The sequence below is a fragment of the Oryzias latipes genome, chromosome 7 (assembly GCF_053564925.1).
Source record: "Oryzias latipes strain Hd-rR chromosome 7, Olatipes_Hd-rR_3.1".
Classification (NCBI taxonomy): Eukaryota; Metazoa; Chordata; class Actinopteri; order Beloniformes; family Adrianichthyidae; genus Oryzias; species Oryzias latipes.
In genome coordinates, this window is record NC_136243.1 from 26,048,178 (window position 1) to 26,067,127 (window position 18,950).

Sequence of the window (18,950 nt, forward strand, 5' to 3'; positions counted from 1 at the left end):
GAATTGATCAGAAAATGGTTGGAGTGGTTCTTTCAAAAGAATCTCTGCAAATGCATCAGCTAGCCAAAATCTAATTTTTTTTCTGTTTTTCCTAGACAGGAGGAAAATTGGTCTCCCTAAAAACAAATTGAAAGTAACAACAATCAAATGAGAATTAAGATTAAACATCACTGCAACACTGCAAAAGGTAAAGAAAGTTCAATATGAACTTAAAGAGATCTTCATGAGCAGAAGCTCTCCACAGCAGATATTTTACCAAGCTCAAACTCAGAAGATGCACAAATTTTGTATCCTGACTTCATCCTACAGATGTGAATCCACAAGTAAAAACCAACTTATGCAACTGTTCAGCAAACATCAGAAAGTAGCTTTGAAATCTGCTTTGACTCTTGACGAGGAGGAAAAACCCACAGAAAATTAAACATAGCAACCTTTTTCTTCATGGTCATGGCGTTCCTCAGATGAATGGCCAGCTGTCGGATGTATATGAAGCCATGTTGATAGGTGGCCTGAGTATCCAGAGAGTACATCTCTGTTAATGTCCGCTGCATGAAGTTGACCATGGGAAGCATGTTGGGAGATGTGAACTTGCAGTTTTGTACATAAGAAATGTACATTTGCTGTTAAGAGGAGGAAGAAAAACAAACAATGAGAAGAAATCCCAAGTGGAAACAAAACCAATCAAGAAAAATAGCATCTTTTAGTTTGTTTACATCAGGTTTTGGTTTCCATTCCTACAAATGTGCTGCTGACCTTGAGAATAGAGTTCAGGTATGTTTTCTGCTTATGTCTGCTGATTTTGTTTAGGGCCAAAAAGGCAAGAACCCGACTCATCTCCTCTCCTGTGCTCCACTGCTTCAAAAGTTGCTATGACCAGCAAAAAGCAGAAGATTAGAAAGAAGAATGATCCAGAATAAACAGTTAGAAATGTAATTTAATCCTTTAAAGACTCAGCATTACCTTAATGAGGTGGCGGCACTGTTTGGGTAGACAAAGGTAATAAAGCACAAGCTGGTTAGCATGCTTCAGAACGGCTCCGACAACTGAGGCTTCTGTGAGACTTGATAACAGCTGTGGAAGGAAAATAAGAAAGAAACCATGGTCAGTTTGTTTACCTATAGATCGTTTGAATCTGGTTACATTTTTTTAACTCTTAAAATGACTGTTTTATCTATCAAATAATTGAATTTCTCATTGTATTTGGTCAAAAAATTCAAATGGTTCTAAAGATTTTTAAAAGAACATGGAAGAATTTTCAAGGAGCACAAAAGGGAAATTATTCTCAATGGAGGAAAAGCAAGGAGACACCAAGAACAACCACAAAGCCAACCTGGACAACTCCGCTGAGGTACATCTTGATATCGGTCAGATTCCTGTGCCATTTTGAACTGGATGATGGGAACACCGGCCTATGACACAAAACAAACAGCCAAATAAACAAATTCAGAAACATATTTAAACCCTTTAAGAGAATATCAAGAGAACATGAATAAACATGTTTCGTACTTGTTTTGGTCTTTGCTGGGCTTCAGATTGAGCATCTTCTGCAGGATCATATAAAGGTCTTTGATGCAGAACAGGACCAGAGCGTTGAACACTACAGAGACGACACGAGAAGCATCTTATGTACCCGTAAAAACACTACAATATGTTGCAAACATCTCTTAAAGAGACTGAAAGTTATAGGATTAAAAGCAGGAAGTTGACCTCAAGGCCTCACAAGAGGACATTGAGCTAGTTTGTCAAATATCACTGTTCAACTTGGTTACCAATAAGAAGCTGCAATAAGAAGGTTAACTTGAAAACAAGCAGGGTGGAGGCCCGTCAAGGGCTGGATTTACACGCCTGTGCCATGAAATAAGGTTATTTTAAATATTTTGACCAAAGACTTTGAGAGCACACATGTTTAATTTTTCAGTGAAATGTAGATTTCAAAAGTGTTTGACTGCGTTGAGTGATTCTATCTACAATAACGGATAGATTAGAACATAGATATTAAACTCCAGGGATCATAAGCGGTTTCTTGCTTATTTTAAAAATAATGTGTTCTAACAACTTTCTTATTGGTAGAACAAATCATCTGTTTAGATACCGAACAGTTAAGGTATCAGAAAAAAAAACAAGATGCTCACCCTGGTTATTTATTCCCCCCAGTTTTATCATAAATAGCAAGCCAACATTTTACTGTAGGCAAGCACAATTATGAAAAGCTCTCAGTTCACTTGAGTGATATATTTGTCCCCACATGTCCTGGCACCAGCTCTTATGGTGAATAATTTAAGTCACTGTATCTTTAAGCATGACAGCCGCCACAATTTGGCCTGTAACTCTGTCACTCAAATTTAAGAAAATAAAAAAGGAAAGTGGGTTCATTTAAATAAACATCTACAAAACTTTATGCGTTCTAAGGAAGACCATGTTAAATTTGACCTACCTGAGCTGTCAGCCACTTTATAGCGACACTGACCCCCTCCTTCACCCATTGTTGTTGCAATAGCAGCCTTGAAGGCCTGGGTGACCTCTCTGAAGGTACGAGGTACTGGATGTGTCTTCAGTGCAGTTTTCCATTCTTCAATCATTTTGATTGTGACTTTAATCGTCTCCACTGTCTTTTTAGATTTCCTAGAACTCTTCTGACCCTCTTCATCGTCGTCATCAGAGCTAGCCTCCTTAAAAGCAAAAACACAGAGTGAGGGTCTTTGTTTTCCATCATGAACTCGGGGACAGCCAGCTGACTTACCTCCAGAACGGATGGCAATTTATGGTATGTTTTTTCATCTTCATCCTCAGAGCTGTCAGTATCATCAAAATTGAGCAGAGATTGGTCGTTATCCTGAAGGAATTTGTAAAATTCTGGATCTTTGTTTTTTAATTTGGACAACTGGTGCTTGTGCTGAGATGCTCTACCCCTCTTATTTTCATTTCTGCACACAACATAAAGTAAAAAGGGGTTACACGACAGCCTTTAACTATGTTGGTATAATTTACAGCTGCTGACTCACTTATTAGGACTAATGGCATCCTTTTTCTGAGGACTGGGTGTCTCTTCTTCTGAGCCATCCTCGTCTGGAGAGTCGAAGCCTGACAGCAGGAACTCATCCATGCTGAGGTCCTCCAATTTTCTACAAAAAATAAAATAAAATAAAGATACTCAGCAGATGATACTCTCTGATGACATGTGTGCGTTTGACATATTACCCTTTTCAATTAATAATTCATAGGTTTGGTCATTTAAATGACCACTGACGGTTAGGTGGAATTAAAAATCTTCTTAGATATTGTTCCACAGTCTAAAAGAACACATCGGTTTAACATGCAGCTGTTAGCTTAATGCTAAAACAGACAGGACTGAGAAAATAACACTCAATTAGTTCCCTTTCCTAAACTTTATTTAACTAGCGGGTTACACAACTTTCCAAACTATTAATTTAACTATAAAATCCTACTACAATTACGCATTAAATGTAACTACTGAGCCGAAAATATACAAACTAAGGCACAAACCTCTTCTGTTTCGCTGCCATGCTGGATCCAAAACGTGACGCCAAACCTCAATACCCACAATCCCCCACTGCACAGCGACGGAAGTTGGTTTTATGGTTTGGGGAGTGAGATACTTGCAAAATTAAAACAACAGTGAAAACCAATTATTTTTTAAAACTCTTTTTGACATTTAAATATTGTAAGCTTTCAGGTTGTTGTAAAGTATTAAAACCGCTACAAATGGATGATTACTCAAAACACGAATAGTAACGCAAACGTTAGGAGAGGCGTACATACCAACCAAACAATTATTATGGTGTCGCTATACACGAGTCATGAAGGATGAGCAGTGTTTTGATGCTGCACATGAGGTTTAAATCAAACGATTAGCTGTGCTCAATAATACCAGTTTCATTTATCCCGATATACCAACAATTACAACCCTGGGCAAGCTTACAAACAAAAAGATTTCTCCTCTGTCACATCGACACCCACGGCGGCAGCGGGTGAGGATTTTTAATGCTTTTAATTTTTCCGGCTAGCTTATTTTAACGAAATGTTAGCCTGGCTGGCTCGATGTTTGACTACTCTCTAAAAATACTTGATCACGGTTTTAATCATAATTAAAAGCTCAACAAGAAGTCATTATTTGAATAAAAACATTTTTTTAAAGAAGATGATAATGAACACGGTGTTCAGTATGGGTTGAAGGTGTACGTTTGATTTATTCAAGGGTTTCCGGAAAACGGTGAACGCTTAGTACGTCTTACCACATTTGTGGTAAGCCCCGCTTGTCGCAAAAGCGCACATAGAAATATCAAACATACTTCCGTATATCTGCCAACAAAAGGTGGCTTTTAAGACCGTATGTCTCACAGTTTTCCGTGTTTTTAACATCGATTTTGAGGGTTTCAAAAAGTGTTTTATGCTAAAACAGAATTCCGTGTTTTACCACACTATATATTGACTTTATTTGTAAAATGTCAACGGTTTGAGGTATTGTTATTTTTTAACGTTTTTGGAAGAAATCGCTCCACCTTAAACAGAATCGAAGCCACCGCTCATGCAGGGATATATTTTTTTCCTGCATTGACGTCAGTGCATACAACACAGAACAGAGGCTTTCTTCATGTTTCTCGTGCTTCAGTCAGAATGTAGACAGACGATCAGACGATGGTTGTGGGCTTAAATCCAGCTGACTGCGACAACTACTGATTTGCCGTCTATTTATCCGTGGGGACACACTGTCCGAAGATAAACGCAACTCAACCACCGGTAAAGAATTCATAGGTTCGTTTCCTTCTGCCGCAGCTCCAGCTGATTGATGCTCATGTAGAGGTTGAAGCGATTGAGGGTGTTCCCTCATGGATCTCTGAATAACCTTTATGTGTACAAAATAAATGTTTTCTCAGTCACACAGGATGGTGCAGGTCTAGATTTAAATCCCGAAAAGGGATGACAAGAAGAGACACATTTCATAACTTTCATTAGTATTTCTTGTCCAGGAGTGTTGACACATCTGTTTCAGGCTTCCTCAGTTTGCATGTTTTAATTTGCATCATTGTCTCATGTTATTCCCTTGAGCACCAGAGGAGACTGTTCCCGGATGAAGAAACACAGCTGGTGTGCTGAAAGTCTTTTGTGTTTTGGAAAAAGGCTTTCTGGTCGCCATGCACCTGTGATGACACTTGAGATGTTGCCCATTAAGAAAGGGGAGCTTTTAAATCTGAGAGCCACTGAGCAGATGACAGATCCAGTAGAGTTGTGGATTTAAGATGCTGTAAACTAATCAGAACTAGCAGCAATGTTGTGTTCTTGGTTGTATTGCACTTCTTGGACTTCAAACTCGTCAATATTCTCCTCTGAAGAGGCTGTGGGGGATGAGTGTTTTTCTGAGAGCTTTCAGTTTGTGATATTCCATGAATTGAAGCAGCTGGATGGAAATTATTTAAACCAAATTATGTCAAAATAATAAAAAGGGACATAGAAAGAAAACTATGTAAGTTTCCAGATTCAAGAAGTCTGATTAGACTTGGCTTTTGATTTTAAACAGTCATCTGTCTTACTACACCTTACAATCATAATCAGATTTCTGTCACAATGACCGCTGCAGCTGTATTGACAGGAGTGACGACAGCTCAGGACATCTGTCGCAGTGTCCAAATTCCCTCCTTATTCCCTATTAAAAAAAAACAACATTATAATGCAGGACTAGCTAGTGCCCTGGATTTGTGACGTCACCAATTTCCCAAAAGCTATAACCTAATAAATATGAACATTTTACAAAGATTATTTATGAATCCAATGTGTTCTGATATTGAAAATAATTGTTTTGACCGAAATTGTTCTAATGCAATTATTGTGTTCTATATTCGCCAATCTAGAAAGCATTGATGCACACTGGTTTTCGCAGATACTTGTACTTGATTTTAGAATTGTCGATTCCGACAGCTCTACAAAATCGCGACTGCGCCATGTAGTGAGTGGCGAAGGAATTCGGACACAACCCAAATGTCTTCAGGCTTCATCGTTGGGTTTGTAACACCCTGTTTTTGTTGTGTTTCAGTTGTGCAGAGTGCGGCCCGGGCAGGAGCCCACAACACCAAGCATCATGATGGAGGGGGGCATGCAGCTTCTCAACCGCGACGGGCACAGCATTTCACACAACTCAAAGCGCCACTATCATGACTCATTCGTGTCCATGAACAGGATGCGACAGCGGGGACTGCTGTGTGACATCGTGCTTCACGTCTCCAACAAAGAAATCAAGGCGCACAAAGTGGTGCTCGCATCCTGCAGCCCCTACTTCCACGCCATGTTTACCAGTAAACTGCTTAGCCTGTTTTTCAAAATTCAAGTTTTGCATTCATGTTTTGCTTTTGTAATATTAAAAAAATCTAATTTTGTAATATGTAAATCGCCAATGCCGGGACATAAAATCTTATATAAATGAACTTGTAGGAGTTTGTGTCAGCAGCTATGTTATTTTTGTGTGTATATTTAGCTGCCAGGAGTTTAAAGTCAGGAATGTCAAAAAGCTCAGATTGTTTAAACAAGTCTTTAAATTGACAGGAACACAAGAGCAGCCCTGACATTTAGCAGATCCTTTAGTACAGACTGTGTGTCAGCATCCAGGAATGGGTGGTGATTTTTATCAGCGGGAACTTTAGTAGTTCCAAAAAGCGTCTGCTGCTGTGTGTGTTCATGCAGATGAGATGTCTGAGAGCCGGCAGACCCATGTGACCCTCCACGACATCGACTCTCAGGCTTTGGAGCAGTTGGTCCAATATGCCTACACAGCAGAGATCGTAGTCGGAGAAGGCAACGTTCAGGTATGTTTAAATATTTCTATAGATGTGTTTAGATAAAAGGATAAACAGTTAGACCCTTCCCAGATGAGTGATTTCTGCTTGTGAAATTACTCTCTCCCTAGACGCTGCTCCCAGCTGCAAGCCTGCTGCAGCTCAACGGGGTGCGCGATGCCTGCTGCAAGTTCCTTCTCAGCCAGCTGGACCCCTCCAATTGCCTGGGTATTCGGGGCTTTGCTGATACACACTCCTGCAGTGACCTGCTGAAGTCTGCGCACAAGTATGTGCTGCAGCACTTTGTGGAAGTGTCCAAGACGGAAGAGTTTATGCTCCTGCCACTCAAGCAGGTAAGGCAGAATTTTTAGGATGCAAAAATACCCAGAATCAGGAGAGTATAATTTCATTTTATCATTATTAATTCAACTACCTAGTGCATCTCAACAAGTGCTTATTTACACCGACCTTGGACATCTTTAAGTAAGGCATGCTCTGTGGCTCCAAAGACGTTAAAATACTATTAAAACCAAAATAACCTCCTCTCCAAACTTTCTGCTTTAGACATTCATGGCTTAACCAAAGGTCTGCATTCAGTCAAAACCACCATGAAATGTAATACATAAGTTTTATTTGTGGTATAAACTTAAAGGTAATGGGAAGAAAGGGTTTTACCCGTTTAACACCAAAAAGTCGTCCAGGAACACCTACATAACACACACTCTTTGACCCACCGTAACCCACCGTCATTGTGAATCAGCTGATTCTGTCCTGGAGAAAGGCAACTTTAAGAATGTAAAGTGTTGCATAAAGGCGCAAAGCCCCTTTTCTCCATGACTCCATTTTCTCCATGAACACTTCACTTCTGTAAAGTTTAGCATATTAGCGCATGGCTGCTTTTCTGCAGTCTGAATCAGGAGCAGACAGAAAAATAAAGTTTGAAAAAGATTGGAGTTGTTACCCTAAAAATACTACAGGGAGGCCACCAGTTCCCCTGCTCTGCTCCATTCTCATGCATCCACTTGCAGACAAGGAGATCCAGGTACGTCTTTGTTTTCCTCGTCTGAGCTGGAATCTGGATATCTTGGTTATCGCCCGCCATTTTTGTTGCCCTGGTAATGTTAGGTTGAGGGTGTGATGGGGCTGTAAGCTAGCAGGAGAGTGTGAAAACAGTGCTCAGTTGTGGGTGAGGGGAAGGGGGGTGGGGTTGCTTCACGCTACAGTCGACAGATTTTTTGATTAGGGCAAAAAGAACACGACACAATCATAATTAAAAGACCCCTTGGAACGCTTTTAAAATAGCTCAAAAAATCATCGGAGTGGGACTTGAAAGGTATTTCAACCGTCCTTTCAACTCTACTCAACTACTGATTTTAAAATGATTTTGGATCAAAAGAAAAATGAACCTAATGACTTGCTATTAAAAAGCACATTTAGTACATTTAATGAAGGAAGTCCTCTGTCATTTTGTAAAATAGTCTTTGTTGTCAGCTGCTCTTTTCCAGTCGTATTGATGCACAAAATAAATGTGTGATTTAATGTCACTTCTGCTCAGCCACACCATCACTCATCACTCCGCCAGGTTCAGCAGTGACTGCGCTGCTTTCAGGCGTGGAAGTGGCCATTCGATCAAGCTTGTGACATTTTCACAGCTGCTTCATCATACACAACAAACAACACAGTTTAGTGGTCTGTCCTTTTCTTAGAGACTGCAGCTACAGTGTTTGAGATTGTGTTAAAGGGGGTGCTAGTTTCTAGTTTGACTGTCAAATTTGCAGCTTCAACAACTATTCAGGCTGCTCCGCCGTCATTTAATCAGACGGTGGTCATTTGATACTCCTGGTGGGGTAAAAGACGTGCTCTCTTTGTCTTCAGGAGGTAAGGGTGCGATGGTGTAAACTGACGTAAACTGAAAACCCCTGATTTCATGGAGTTTCCTGGGTTTGAAGCTTTAAGAATCTCAGAAAATACTCTCAAAATTACTTGTTTACCAGCCAACACATGCCAGGAAAGCTCACCTGTGGAAAATTGATGCCTCGGTTTTATCCGCCTTCACAACAACTCACATTCACCTCCACTTTGTTCGGATGCGTCATCAGCTGCTTGTTCTGAAAGTCTCATTTAGATAAAATTGCCTGTGGAACAGTCAAATGTCACCTGTGTCTGTCTGAAGTCTTTATAGTTCTGAATGTGCTTTTTCATTGGTACAAAGGGGCATCTCCTTAAACGAATGCCTTTTCACTCAACAGTGAACAAAAACAAATGTCTGCTTTCATCCTTTGCCTGTTTTCTGCAAGTTCTGTGCTGATGGGAGGATGTTTCTGCCCTTCAAAGCCCTCAGACTGAATGTGCTGTCAGTGTGTGTGGGCACAGTCTATTAAAACAGTGCAAGTACAGCAGCAGAAAGGAAGATTATAAATAGAGCATTTTCTTCAGTTCCATTCTTCTGTTTTTTTGCATCCTGGCCTTTTCTGCCTGCAGCTGTTCTGTGACCGTCATGAATCTGCACCAGAGCCGCATTTACAAGCTGTCCATTTTGAAGAACCCTGACTTCTCAGAGGTGTAAAATATGTCCCACGCTTTGTCCCTGTGTTCTGTGAGAGGAGTGGAAAGGGTTGCCAGGACGATGTTTCAGTCATGCATCACCGCATAAGATGAGGTTGTGAAGCACGATGACGACTGTCATGTCAGCAAACATCCAGACATGCAGACGCAGCTCAGACTCTTCCTTGCTTCTCATTTGGTCTCCATCCCTGGATTATGAGGAAGTTTTATAGTGCTCATTTACAGAGCCGGCTCCCTTTTGCATTTCCTCCGGACACGCTTTGGTAAATCCTTTTGACGCAGTGTGTGCACGCAGATATAGGGTGGAGTGGCGGCGTGTCTCCCTGTGTGACTGGATTAGTGGAGGCTGCTCTCCTCAGAGGCTGCTGAGTGTTGCCCTGATCTGACCGGGCGAGGTGGCAGCTGGCTGCTCTCTTGCCTTCAGCTTTACCAGCTTGTGTCTGATCTGGGAGCGGTGCCAGCACGCCACTCTGGCTTCTGCATTTCATTTGCTTTGCATACAAACATGCAGAAGTAGCTGGAGCTCAAAAGAAGCAACAATACAACTGCACAAAAAAACTGCCTTTTATAAAATTGTAGTCCAGACTAACGGTCTCCAGCCTTTTACATAAAAATAAGCCATTTGGAAAAGTTTCTTATGACCAAAACCCAGTGAGAGCTGCAAAATCCCACTTTACCATTTTGGCCATGAAGCCATTGAAAAAAATATGTTTTTTTAGCTTTTAAAAATACTGCTATAATTGGATTACAACATTGTTATTTGTTTCTGTCTATAACCTTTTACCATTGTGATGCTCTGTTATCTGACTTATTAAAAAGCTAAACAAATGACAGAATTTTAACTAAAAAAAATGAATCAAAACTACAAACCATTCACATCATTTGTATTTTTCCTTAAAGACAAAGAGCCACAATATGTTATAGACGTCTAGTCTAGGCTGTGTTTGATCTGAGTTTTAGTGTGAATTTGAGGTTACAGAGGAGCAAAGCAAAAACCAAAATAGCAGAGAAGAGAGGAAGCTTCAACAGAACCTTCAGGAACTAATCCTTTCATAGGCATTCACTTCCTTTTTATTTGTGTGTTTTTTGTTTTATATAGAACTGATGGGGCTTTAACGTGGTCATGGTTTACTTTGGTCCACTCAGGTTCTGGATTTGATCTCCAGTGACAATCTCAACGTCCCATCTGAAGAGGAGGTTTACCGGGCCGTGTTGAACTGGGTGAAGCATGACATTGATAGCCGACGCCAACATGTACCCTGGGTGAGTCTTTTTGTTTTAAATGCCCAACAGCACCTTCCTTTTTTTTTCTTTAAAGACTTGTCCCTGATTCTTCCCTTTCCATGTATCCTATCCCCCTGACAGCTGATGAAGTGTGTGCGTCTGCCCCTCTTGAGACGGGACTTTCTGATGAGCAATGTGGACACAGAGCTGCTGGTGCGTCACCACTCAGAGTGCAAGGACCTGCTGATTGAGGCGCTCAAGTATCACCTGATGCCCGAACAGAGGGGGGTCCTGAGCAACAGCCGGACGCGCCCTCGGCGCTGTGAGGGAGCCAGCCCTGTGCTCTTTGCTGTTGGTCAGTGTGCCCCTGAAGGTACCCACTAGGGTACACTTACAGCCCTCATCCAATGCTTTTAGCTTCTCAGTGTAGTTTGGAAATAGGATAAAGGATTGTGGGTGTTTCAGGTGGGGGTAGCCTGTTTGCCATTCATGGAGACTGTGAGGCATACGACACCAGGACGGACCGCTGGCACATGGTGGCGTCCATGTCCACGCGGCGGGCACGGGTGGGTGTGGCAGCTATAGGGAACAGACTATATGCTGTTGGCGGGTGAGTACCACAACACAGAATCATTTCATATTTGCACACCACGTTTTTTCAGTAAATGCACAATAATGACTCAAAGTGGATTCAAGGAAACAGTTTGGTCCAAACATCTGTCGTCATTTCTCTACAGGTATGACGGCACCTCAGACCTCGCCACTGTTGAATCTTATGATCCCATCACCAATTCATGGCAGCCTGAAGTCTCCATGGGAACAAGACGGAGCTGTTTGGGGGTAGCTGTTCTGCATGGCTTACTCTATGCTGCAGGAGGCTATGATGGTGCTTCCTGTCTCAACAGGTGAGCAGAATTATATATATTTTATACATATCTGCTTCATTTGCTAGAATTACAGACTTTGAACACAATCATTTCAACCTTGTTGTTATGTGTTTTCTTCCTTTTAGCGCAGAGCGTTATGACCCCCTGACCAGTACATGGACATCCGTGGCAGCCATGAGTACCAGGAGGAGATATGTGCGAGTGGCCACTCTGGGTGAGAACCGGCTTCAAATTCTTTTTTAACTGTTTATGTTTTAGTAAACACCTTACCAGACATGAAAAGGGAATAACTCTCTTGGTATGGTACTGTTTTGATCTCCTTTCACTCCTCCAGATGGCAGTCTGTATGCGGTGGGAGGTTATGACAGCTCCTCACATCTGGCAACAGTGGAGAAATATGACCCACAGGTACTTTGCTGATAAATCCATCATCTGAATTTGCATTACTAGGTTCTTTTTGGCTGAATGCTTTTGGTAAATAAGATAATTTTAGCTAAAACTAAACTGATTGGCATTTCTGCGTTTGAATTTACAGAGCAACACATGGACGACCATTGCCAACATGCTGAGTCGTCGCAGCAGCGCTGGCGTGGCCGTACTAGACGGCATGCTGTATGTGGCGGGAGGCAACGATGGCACCAGCTGCCTAAACTCGGTGGAGCGGTTTAACCCAAAGACCAACACCTGGGAGGGAGTCGCTGCCATGAACATACGCAGGTTGGGGACTATTTTCAACGAGTCAGTACTTCCTGTGAAACGGGGACAACAGAGTGAAATTATTTATTCCTAAAATCCTAAAATTAAAGATTTTCCAGCGATTTAGATTTCACCATTTGATCGTTCTAATAAATGTATCTGTGGTGCACTTTGCACTGTGTAGAAAAATCAATAGTTTTAGAAAAAAAGGGTATTTTCACTTGTTTATTTGCACATTGTTGCACACTCGAGAATTAAAGCAAGACTGGGCATTAAAAGAGGTGGCAAGTTCCCTGAGATTGTTCATTAGTCTCAAATGAATTATTCTGTAATACGTTCTACCCTAATGACAAAGACTAACATTTGTTTTTGGTCCATCTGTAGTTCCCAGAGAAATGTCGGTCACATTAAAATCATTCTAGTGCATAAAAAAAGAACAATGAAAGGGTTTTACATAACTAGCATCAGCACATCTGAGGAGGCGGCCCCAACACCAAATGCTGTTTTGGAGCAGAAATGACACCTCCATAACCAAATTTCCCGATAGCCAATGGGCTCAAAGTCTCACCCCCATATAAAATTAGGCTCAATACCAAAAGCAAAAAAAACATTTAAATAATTTCTTTAACTCCAAGTCTTTTAACTAAGACGTTTTTTAACCTTTTTCTTTATTTTCTCTCATATTTCCTCTAATCTTACAATTGGTACTTAGACTTGGTACTTTTTTAAAACTTATTCATTTCTTTTTTTAAATATAACTTGTCTATTTTTTACATTTTTATCCACTTTTAGTGGAGTCTGATATAACCCCCATAGTAGATTTCTTTTCATATATATGATCTTTTTTCTAATTGATCATACTGTAAAGATCAGACCTGCTTATAAAAACCTTTTTCATATATTTCCTGCAGGAGCACTCATGACCTGGTGGCCATGGACGGGTGGTTGTACGCTGTTGGGGGAAATGACGGCAGTTCCAGCCTCAACTCGATAGAAAAATACAACCCACGGAGCAACAAGTGGGTGGCGGCCTCCTGCATGTTCACGCGGCGTAGCAGCGTGGGTGTGGCGGTGCTGGAGCTTCTGAACTTCCCTCCGCCCTCCTCGCCCACCCTCTCTGTGTCTTCCACCAGCCTTTGACACGGGGTCAGCTTTTGGGTGACCTCAGCCTCCGATGCTGCAGCCCAGACTGGCTCTGGGAAGAGACGCAACTGCTCAGTCTGACAGGTGGTGTTTGAGAGTGGACAGGTACATGAATGATCTGCATGAATGAGGCTCCAGGCTTGGTACAGTACAGTCCAGAATTAGTAATCTAAAAAGAAATGATTAGAAATCCTCCTTTACGTAAAGCCTCCTTTTCCTGTATGTGGCTGCTACTTCTACCATGCTGCTGTATATTCTGAACTGCTCTGTACCTTTGTTCTGGTCTGGAGGCATGGGTACATGGGGTTAGTCCAGAGATATCAGCTTTTACTTTCTTAAAGCTTTATTTCTTCCCCCATTGCTTTTTCACACAGAAAAGTGGATCTAAAACAGTCTTTTTTATGTTTTTCTCTTCAAGATCATTCTTTGATATGTGACGTTTTCGCAGATGAGGGTGAAAGAGACACTGAATGGCTTTACTGTTTTGGAATGTGGCTTTTTCGTGTTTGTGCAATGCATGTTTACTCTTAAGACGAGAAATGTTGTAGTACTGCAATGTCACACTAGGTGGCAGTAACTGGCAATGTTAAAAACCTTTCCTGGCTGCAGATTACAGACTCCAAGCGAGGCCCAGAGTGTAAATTATTATTATTTTTTTTTAACATGAAAACACAATTATGTTGGACTATATGTATTTATAAGATGTAATATATGCTGTTTTAAAAAAACATAGAGAAGGAAACTATTTAAAAGTGTTTTTATTATATTGTGTGGCTTGCACATCGTCAATGGAACGATAGATGCAGAGTTGGCTTTAGAGGGGCGACGGCTGACTGTGAGTGCATCTTAACACACGAACACTGGTGCATTTTTTAGAGCATTGCAGTGTCGGTGTGAAGAGGTCGCATCCGGTCTGTGGAGGTTAAGCGCACTGATGGCTGCATTGTGATGTGCAGCATCTCTTTTCTTTCCTTACTGTTTTGTTCACTGCCAGGAGCATGACCTCACATGAACACGTGTACCTTCAATCTGCTGCATTTGACACCGGAAAGCCTGTTGATAATTCAGTGACATGACTCGGTTATGTTAGGTTTTGATTCAAAATTAGAAAAAACAGTTACATTGATGAAATCTTGCAGCTTCACCGCAAGATGAAACTTTGGTTTACAAATACTTGACTGTAGTTTTATTGCATTCATTTTTCCATTTGTATTACCTTGTTGTCAAAAGAGATTCAGGTCTTTAAAAAAAACCCAAAGAGAAGGTAGTAAATGTTTTCATTCACTTCTGCAGTCAGTGGGGCATGTATATGGTGGACCAGGAGACTCTTTTTGTTGTTCAGCACTTTTGAGTAGTAAACACAGAGATTAATAAACACAATTCCAATTCAACATGTTATTTACTAATAAATTACCAGCAAATTCCACTTTTTAACAGCATTTCAAAGGAGGAATTACATTTGTCATTAATAATCAATCAATTAAACATTTTGATTTAAAAATCTATTCGGAAATACAATTTATAAAAAAAAGGAAATAAATTGGGTAATTAAACTAACTAAATTAACTAAAACAACCTAATTATAACTCACTATTGATAAGCTAAAGTGTTGACCTTTTCCATTTAGGTTGGCACTTTAGGTGCTTGAGCAGAGAGGAAAAGAAATCAGCTCCTTGAATGGTGTAACCAGCTCTCTGATTGGCTGGACTGCATGACGTTTACCTCTCCAGGTAAAAGGAGGAATTATGTGATAAAGTTTCTTTTTTTTAATACATTGCATTTCAAGAAACATTTTCTAATCACAATGTTTAATAATCCATAATGAAGATTACTGCAAATGCATTTTAAAATGTGGGAAATCAAAAGACTTTGTAATTAAATCTATTGGAAATTGTAGTTGTTAATTTTTTAATTCATTTCTCAACTACTGATCATCAAAAGGTTGTATTACTAGTTCAAATACACTCCTGTTCTTTCATATGCATAATTAGTAGAAATCCCAAGTGAAACCTGCATTAACTATTTAAAAACAAAATCCTCTGTTGGTGGATATTTTGTGGGTCCAGTTCATGTGCAGTGAGACCATTTCAAACTTCTGAGAAGTTGCCTTTTCTCCTTATTTTGAAGGATTCAGTTGATATTATTCTGTGTTTTTTTTCCTTTTGCTCTGAAACAAATAAAAGGTTGTGTGCAAAGGAGGGATGTGGCAGAGCTGTGATGGCCTTATTGACATGCCAGGGGGCAGGGTGCCATGTCAAATCAGAAGGTGTGCAAAACTAATAAAGCCGGCATCCGTTCTGTGGGTTGAAGAGTCACAGCTTAAGTTATCCTCATCGTGCAATTTCAACGCAACTGTAGCTTTTTTTTCTGTTTGTGGTAAATGTGGTGATACCTGTTTATTTATGATGTTTGTTATTTATGACTTTAAAATGTTGTATTTTGCACTATTGTGAAATGGAGCAATACCATAAGACATGAAATAAAACGGATTTCAGATCTGACAACTGTCCTCGTGGTCGTTGCTGTGGAAAAAGTTTATTTGAACTTCAAATGTGACACTTTTCTATACTTTTAAACAATGATCAAAATTGATCCAGAGGGACTGGGCTGCAGCATCACGCTCATTGATGACCATCCATAGAAAGTATAGAATCAAAATACACAACCATTACACATATACAATACATGCTGTATTTATTGATGTTCCCCTTTTGGCATATCCCTTCAGGGATTGACACAGCAAAACAGATTTCTGCACACGTGGTTCGGCAGAGATCTTAGTTCCGATTCCCTTTCCTGCCCTGTATTTTATCCCGGCTGGGGACTGGCACAGGTAGACCCAAACTTGGGGCCCCCTTGTGGCTACATTGTCGGGCTGTAACGGTTGGGTCTTGCCCAAGGATTCGCACTGGATGAAGCTCACCGCACCCCTTGGGAATCAAACCCTGGCTTCCCATTCCCTGGCTTCTCACTTAACCAACAAAAACAGAAGGACGTCTTTATTTTACTCTGCATGATTCAAACATATAGTTAGCTTTCAAATTGTACATTTTCTGTCTTCATTAAAAAAAAAAATGACTCCACTCTTAGGATATAAACTGGTTTTAAAGGCACAAAATACAATTTCCAAGATTCTTACACGCCCAATATCCACAAATTTTAATGTATCTGATTTGTTAAATAGTGCATTTCTTAGATAGAAACTGAATTCCTAAATAAAGAAAACATAACATTTTAAAGGTTGCGAAGCAAGGCTGTTGCTGGGCTTCTTACTACCTTCCTACCGTACTCCCATTACACTAGTGATCTGTGCAGACAGCTGAACACTCTCACTTTACCCTTCTTGACCTCAGTCACATGGCATTCACACCTGTGGCTGCCCCTGCATACTCGCTGCCACATGAAGCTCCGATCCCCCAAAACACATATAAACACAGGCCAAATATACTCGATGAAAAACGCCTACATTTTAGACAGACCAAAATGCCACAACTTCAGACTGTTTTCCAACAGCAGCATGGGAAAAAGGAACCCTTTGTTTTTGGGTTGTACTGAAAGCAAAAACATGTTATTCTTCTGCAGTGTGTGGGGATTTAATTGAGTCACTGGCTCAGCCAAGATGGCTAAAAGATAAACGTGAGATAGACTCTTGAAAGCAGGAGACGTGTTTCTGTATCAGTGCTGTGGCCATCTGCCAGCTCAGCAGAAAAGCAGGAAATGGTGGCTCCTTTTAAAATCACAAGCACTCTTGAAGAAAAGCTAAAGTAAACTTTCCTTAACAAGGGTTTTCCCTTTAGCAAGAAGTAGTCTATTTAAGTGTACTACAAGTGTACTTAGTCTATGCTCAAATTGAGACAGTATACTTGAAGTTTACTTTTTCTTTCTACATATTGTACACTCAAAATGTTCCAATTTAGTCTAAAAAGTATTCAGTTAGTACTTCCTACTATTTGTTTTGTAGGAAGTTTAATTTGAAAGGTGATTGGAGGAAGCTTATGCTTATAGGAATCCAAGGCCCCACTCAACACCTCTCCTAACCGAAAACAACAAAATTAAACATTTGACATTATAACGTTAACACACTACATACACAAGACAAAGACAGACGAACATGCCCAAACACTCCGACCAGTCTGTAGTATACTTGCTGTAACTACACTTAAACTCAAGTATACCTAATAAAATAAACTTAAAGTGTACTACTTTTTGCATTTGTAAAATAAAAAAAGCACAGACCAGTACACATTTGCATTATTTCTGATCTGACCTTTTCATTAGAAAATAAAAACACCAAAACAATTAGGACTGTTTTTTTTTCTTAAAGAGCACATTTTTATTCTAAGACAGAGTTTTAGGGTCAGTTTACAAATCTTTTTTTTTTTTATAATTACGACTTTAAAGTTGTAAATTTTATGAGAAAAAAAAGTTGTTAATTTACGACTTTAAATCTCGTAAATTGACTTTTGTTTTATTTTTTTGGTGGCCCTAAAGCTGTTGTCCTGTTCTCCCCTCTTCCTGTTCACTTTTCAAAAGGTTCTGAAGGTTAAGCTGTGAATATTTAAACAGTAGTTTTGTGTGTCTCTGCAATATTGATGCAATTAAATGAGTCATGTGTGTCTCATACAAAACCTTTTTCTGCAGCAAAAATGCAAAACAATTTACACCTCGTCTAGACAACTGTGCACAACCTGGAGGATCCACTTCTGCTTATCTGGGGGGGGGGGGTTGTTCTCCCAGCATTCCAGTCACCACTCTGGTCTCTGGTGTTAACCTCTGTGAAACCTCTTATCAGGTCACTGGAGTGTTGTCACCATCTCTGTGAGGACAGAGGCATCAACTGTGAAACAGCATCTTCTGAGTCGCTGGAGGGTAACACAGTGGGACTTTTGGGGGAAAAAACTGTACTTCCCTTTCAACTAGTTGTTTTCTCTTTTTGTTAAAATTAGAGAGCAGTTAGTTAAAGATTATTGAAATGACCAGTAACACGTCTCCCAACACAAAGGTTTATTTTCTTTTTTGTCCTCTCCAACAGGTGAGCAAACAGATATGAGCTGAAGGCCTCCTGTGTTGGACAAATTTTACTGTTACAATAAGCAGTTATGAATCTTCGGACACACATATCTAATTATCGGTTACTTGTCTCCAGTGACTTCGTCTAATATTCTACTTGGAAAAGGAAAACATCAAAATTCTCTCTCATAAACCTATTCTTGAATTTCAAATAAAATTAGAATGAAGTCAACAGAAAACGTGGCACAGATGTTGGTCAGAACTCAAAAAATAAAAAGAAAACATGTAGAAGTTATTCACAAAAATTGGTTTCTAATAAATATGTGAAATCAAAGAATAGAACTTTCTGCAAAAAAAAATATAGATCTTGTAAATTTTTCCATCTTGCCTCTGATCTGTATTAAGCTAATACATAGATTTGTTCTAGGTTGTGCAGGATGGGCAGACTTTGGCCCGGGGGCTACATGCGACCCGTTCAACTATTTAATCTGGGATAATGGTCCACAAAGGGTGCATTATCAGAAATTAATGGCATTAAAATAAGAAAACACACAAAACAAAAAAACTCCAAAATGTTATTTTTTTCAAATATTTATTTTAATTTTCAATCAAAGTTACCCATTGTGGCCCACGAGTTAAA

The 18,950-nt window shown here is 40.1% G+C and overlaps 2 protein-coding genes across 10 annotated transcripts in view; one reads left to right on the forward strand and one right to left on the reverse strand.

Annotated features, from left to right (window-relative positions):
• Window positions 1–4,158, reverse strand: part of noc2l (NOC2-like nucleolar associated transcriptional repressor) — a 19,725-nt gene extending 15,567 nt beyond the window's left edge. Inside the window, exons 1-11 of one of the 4 annotated variants that reach the window (XM_078950728.1) lie at window positions 3,941–4,158; window positions 3,781–3,843; window positions 3,505–3,616; window positions 3,003–3,122; window positions 2,741–2,924; window positions 2,435–2,669; window positions 1,507–1,597; window positions 1,331–1,409; window positions 961–1,071; window positions 754–867; window positions 432–620 (exon numbers count right to left, since the gene is read on the reverse strand). In XM_078950728.1, coding sequence (XP_078806854.1) covers window positions 432–620; window positions 754–867; window positions 961–1,071; window positions 1,331–1,409; window positions 1,507–1,597; window positions 2,435–2,669; window positions 2,741–2,924; window positions 3,003–3,122; window positions 3,505–3,524 — 1,143 coding nt within the window. In that variant the 5' untranslated portion in view covers window positions 3,525–3,616; window positions 3,781–3,843; window positions 3,941–4,158. Of the gene's footprint in view, window positions 1–431; window positions 621–753; window positions 868–960; window positions 1,072–1,330; window positions 1,410–1,506; window positions 1,598–2,434; window positions 2,670–2,740; window positions 2,925–3,002; window positions 3,123–3,198; window positions 3,617–3,780; window positions 3,844–3,940 lie in introns of those variants that run through there. The other 3 variants (XM_078950729.1, XM_020704576.3, XM_078950730.1) reach the window with 3 other exon arrangements.
• klhl17 (kelch-like family member 17) lies at window positions 3,579–15,804 on the forward strand. Of its 6 annotated transcripts, none has more exons than XM_011476981.4 (12): window positions 3,579–3,989; window positions 6,050–6,308; window positions 6,694–6,815; window positions 6,917–7,138; window positions 10,497–10,613; window positions 10,716–10,947; window positions 11,040–11,184; window positions 11,312–11,479; window positions 11,587–11,675; window positions 11,796–11,869; window positions 11,997–12,178; window positions 13,069–15,804. In XM_011476981.4, the coding sequence occupies exons 2-12, from the start codon at window positions 6,095–6,097 to the stop codon at window positions 13,295–13,297; spliced, it is 1,794 nt and encodes a 597-aa protein (XP_011475283.1). In that variant the 5' UTR covers window positions 3,579–3,989; window positions 6,050–6,094; the 3' UTR covers window positions 13,298–15,804. The 6 variants fall into 6 exon arrangements, with proteins under 6 accessions (XP_011475283.1, XP_078806858.1, XP_011475281.1 ...); XM_078950732.1 differs by having other exon boundaries at window positions 3,581–3,989; window positions 10,716–10,929; XM_011476979.4 differs by lacking the exon at window positions 3,579–3,989 and adding an exon at window positions 4,262–4,773.
• The last annotated feature ends 3,146 nt before the right edge of the window (window positions 15,805–18,950 follow it).

Coding starts and splice junctions, on each gene's coding strand:
- klhl17 (XM_011476981.4), top strand. CDS start 6,095: ATGATGGAGGGGGGCATGCAGCTTCTCAACCGCGACGGGCACAGCATT. Junction 7,139..10,496: donor TGCTCCTGCCACTCAAGCAG/GTAAGGCAGAAT, acceptor TGGTCCACTCAG/GTTCTGGATTTGATCTCCAG. Junction 10,614..10,715: donor GACGCCAACATGTACCCTGG/GTGAGTCTTTTT, acceptor TCCCCCTGACAG/CTGATGAAGTGTGTGCGTCT.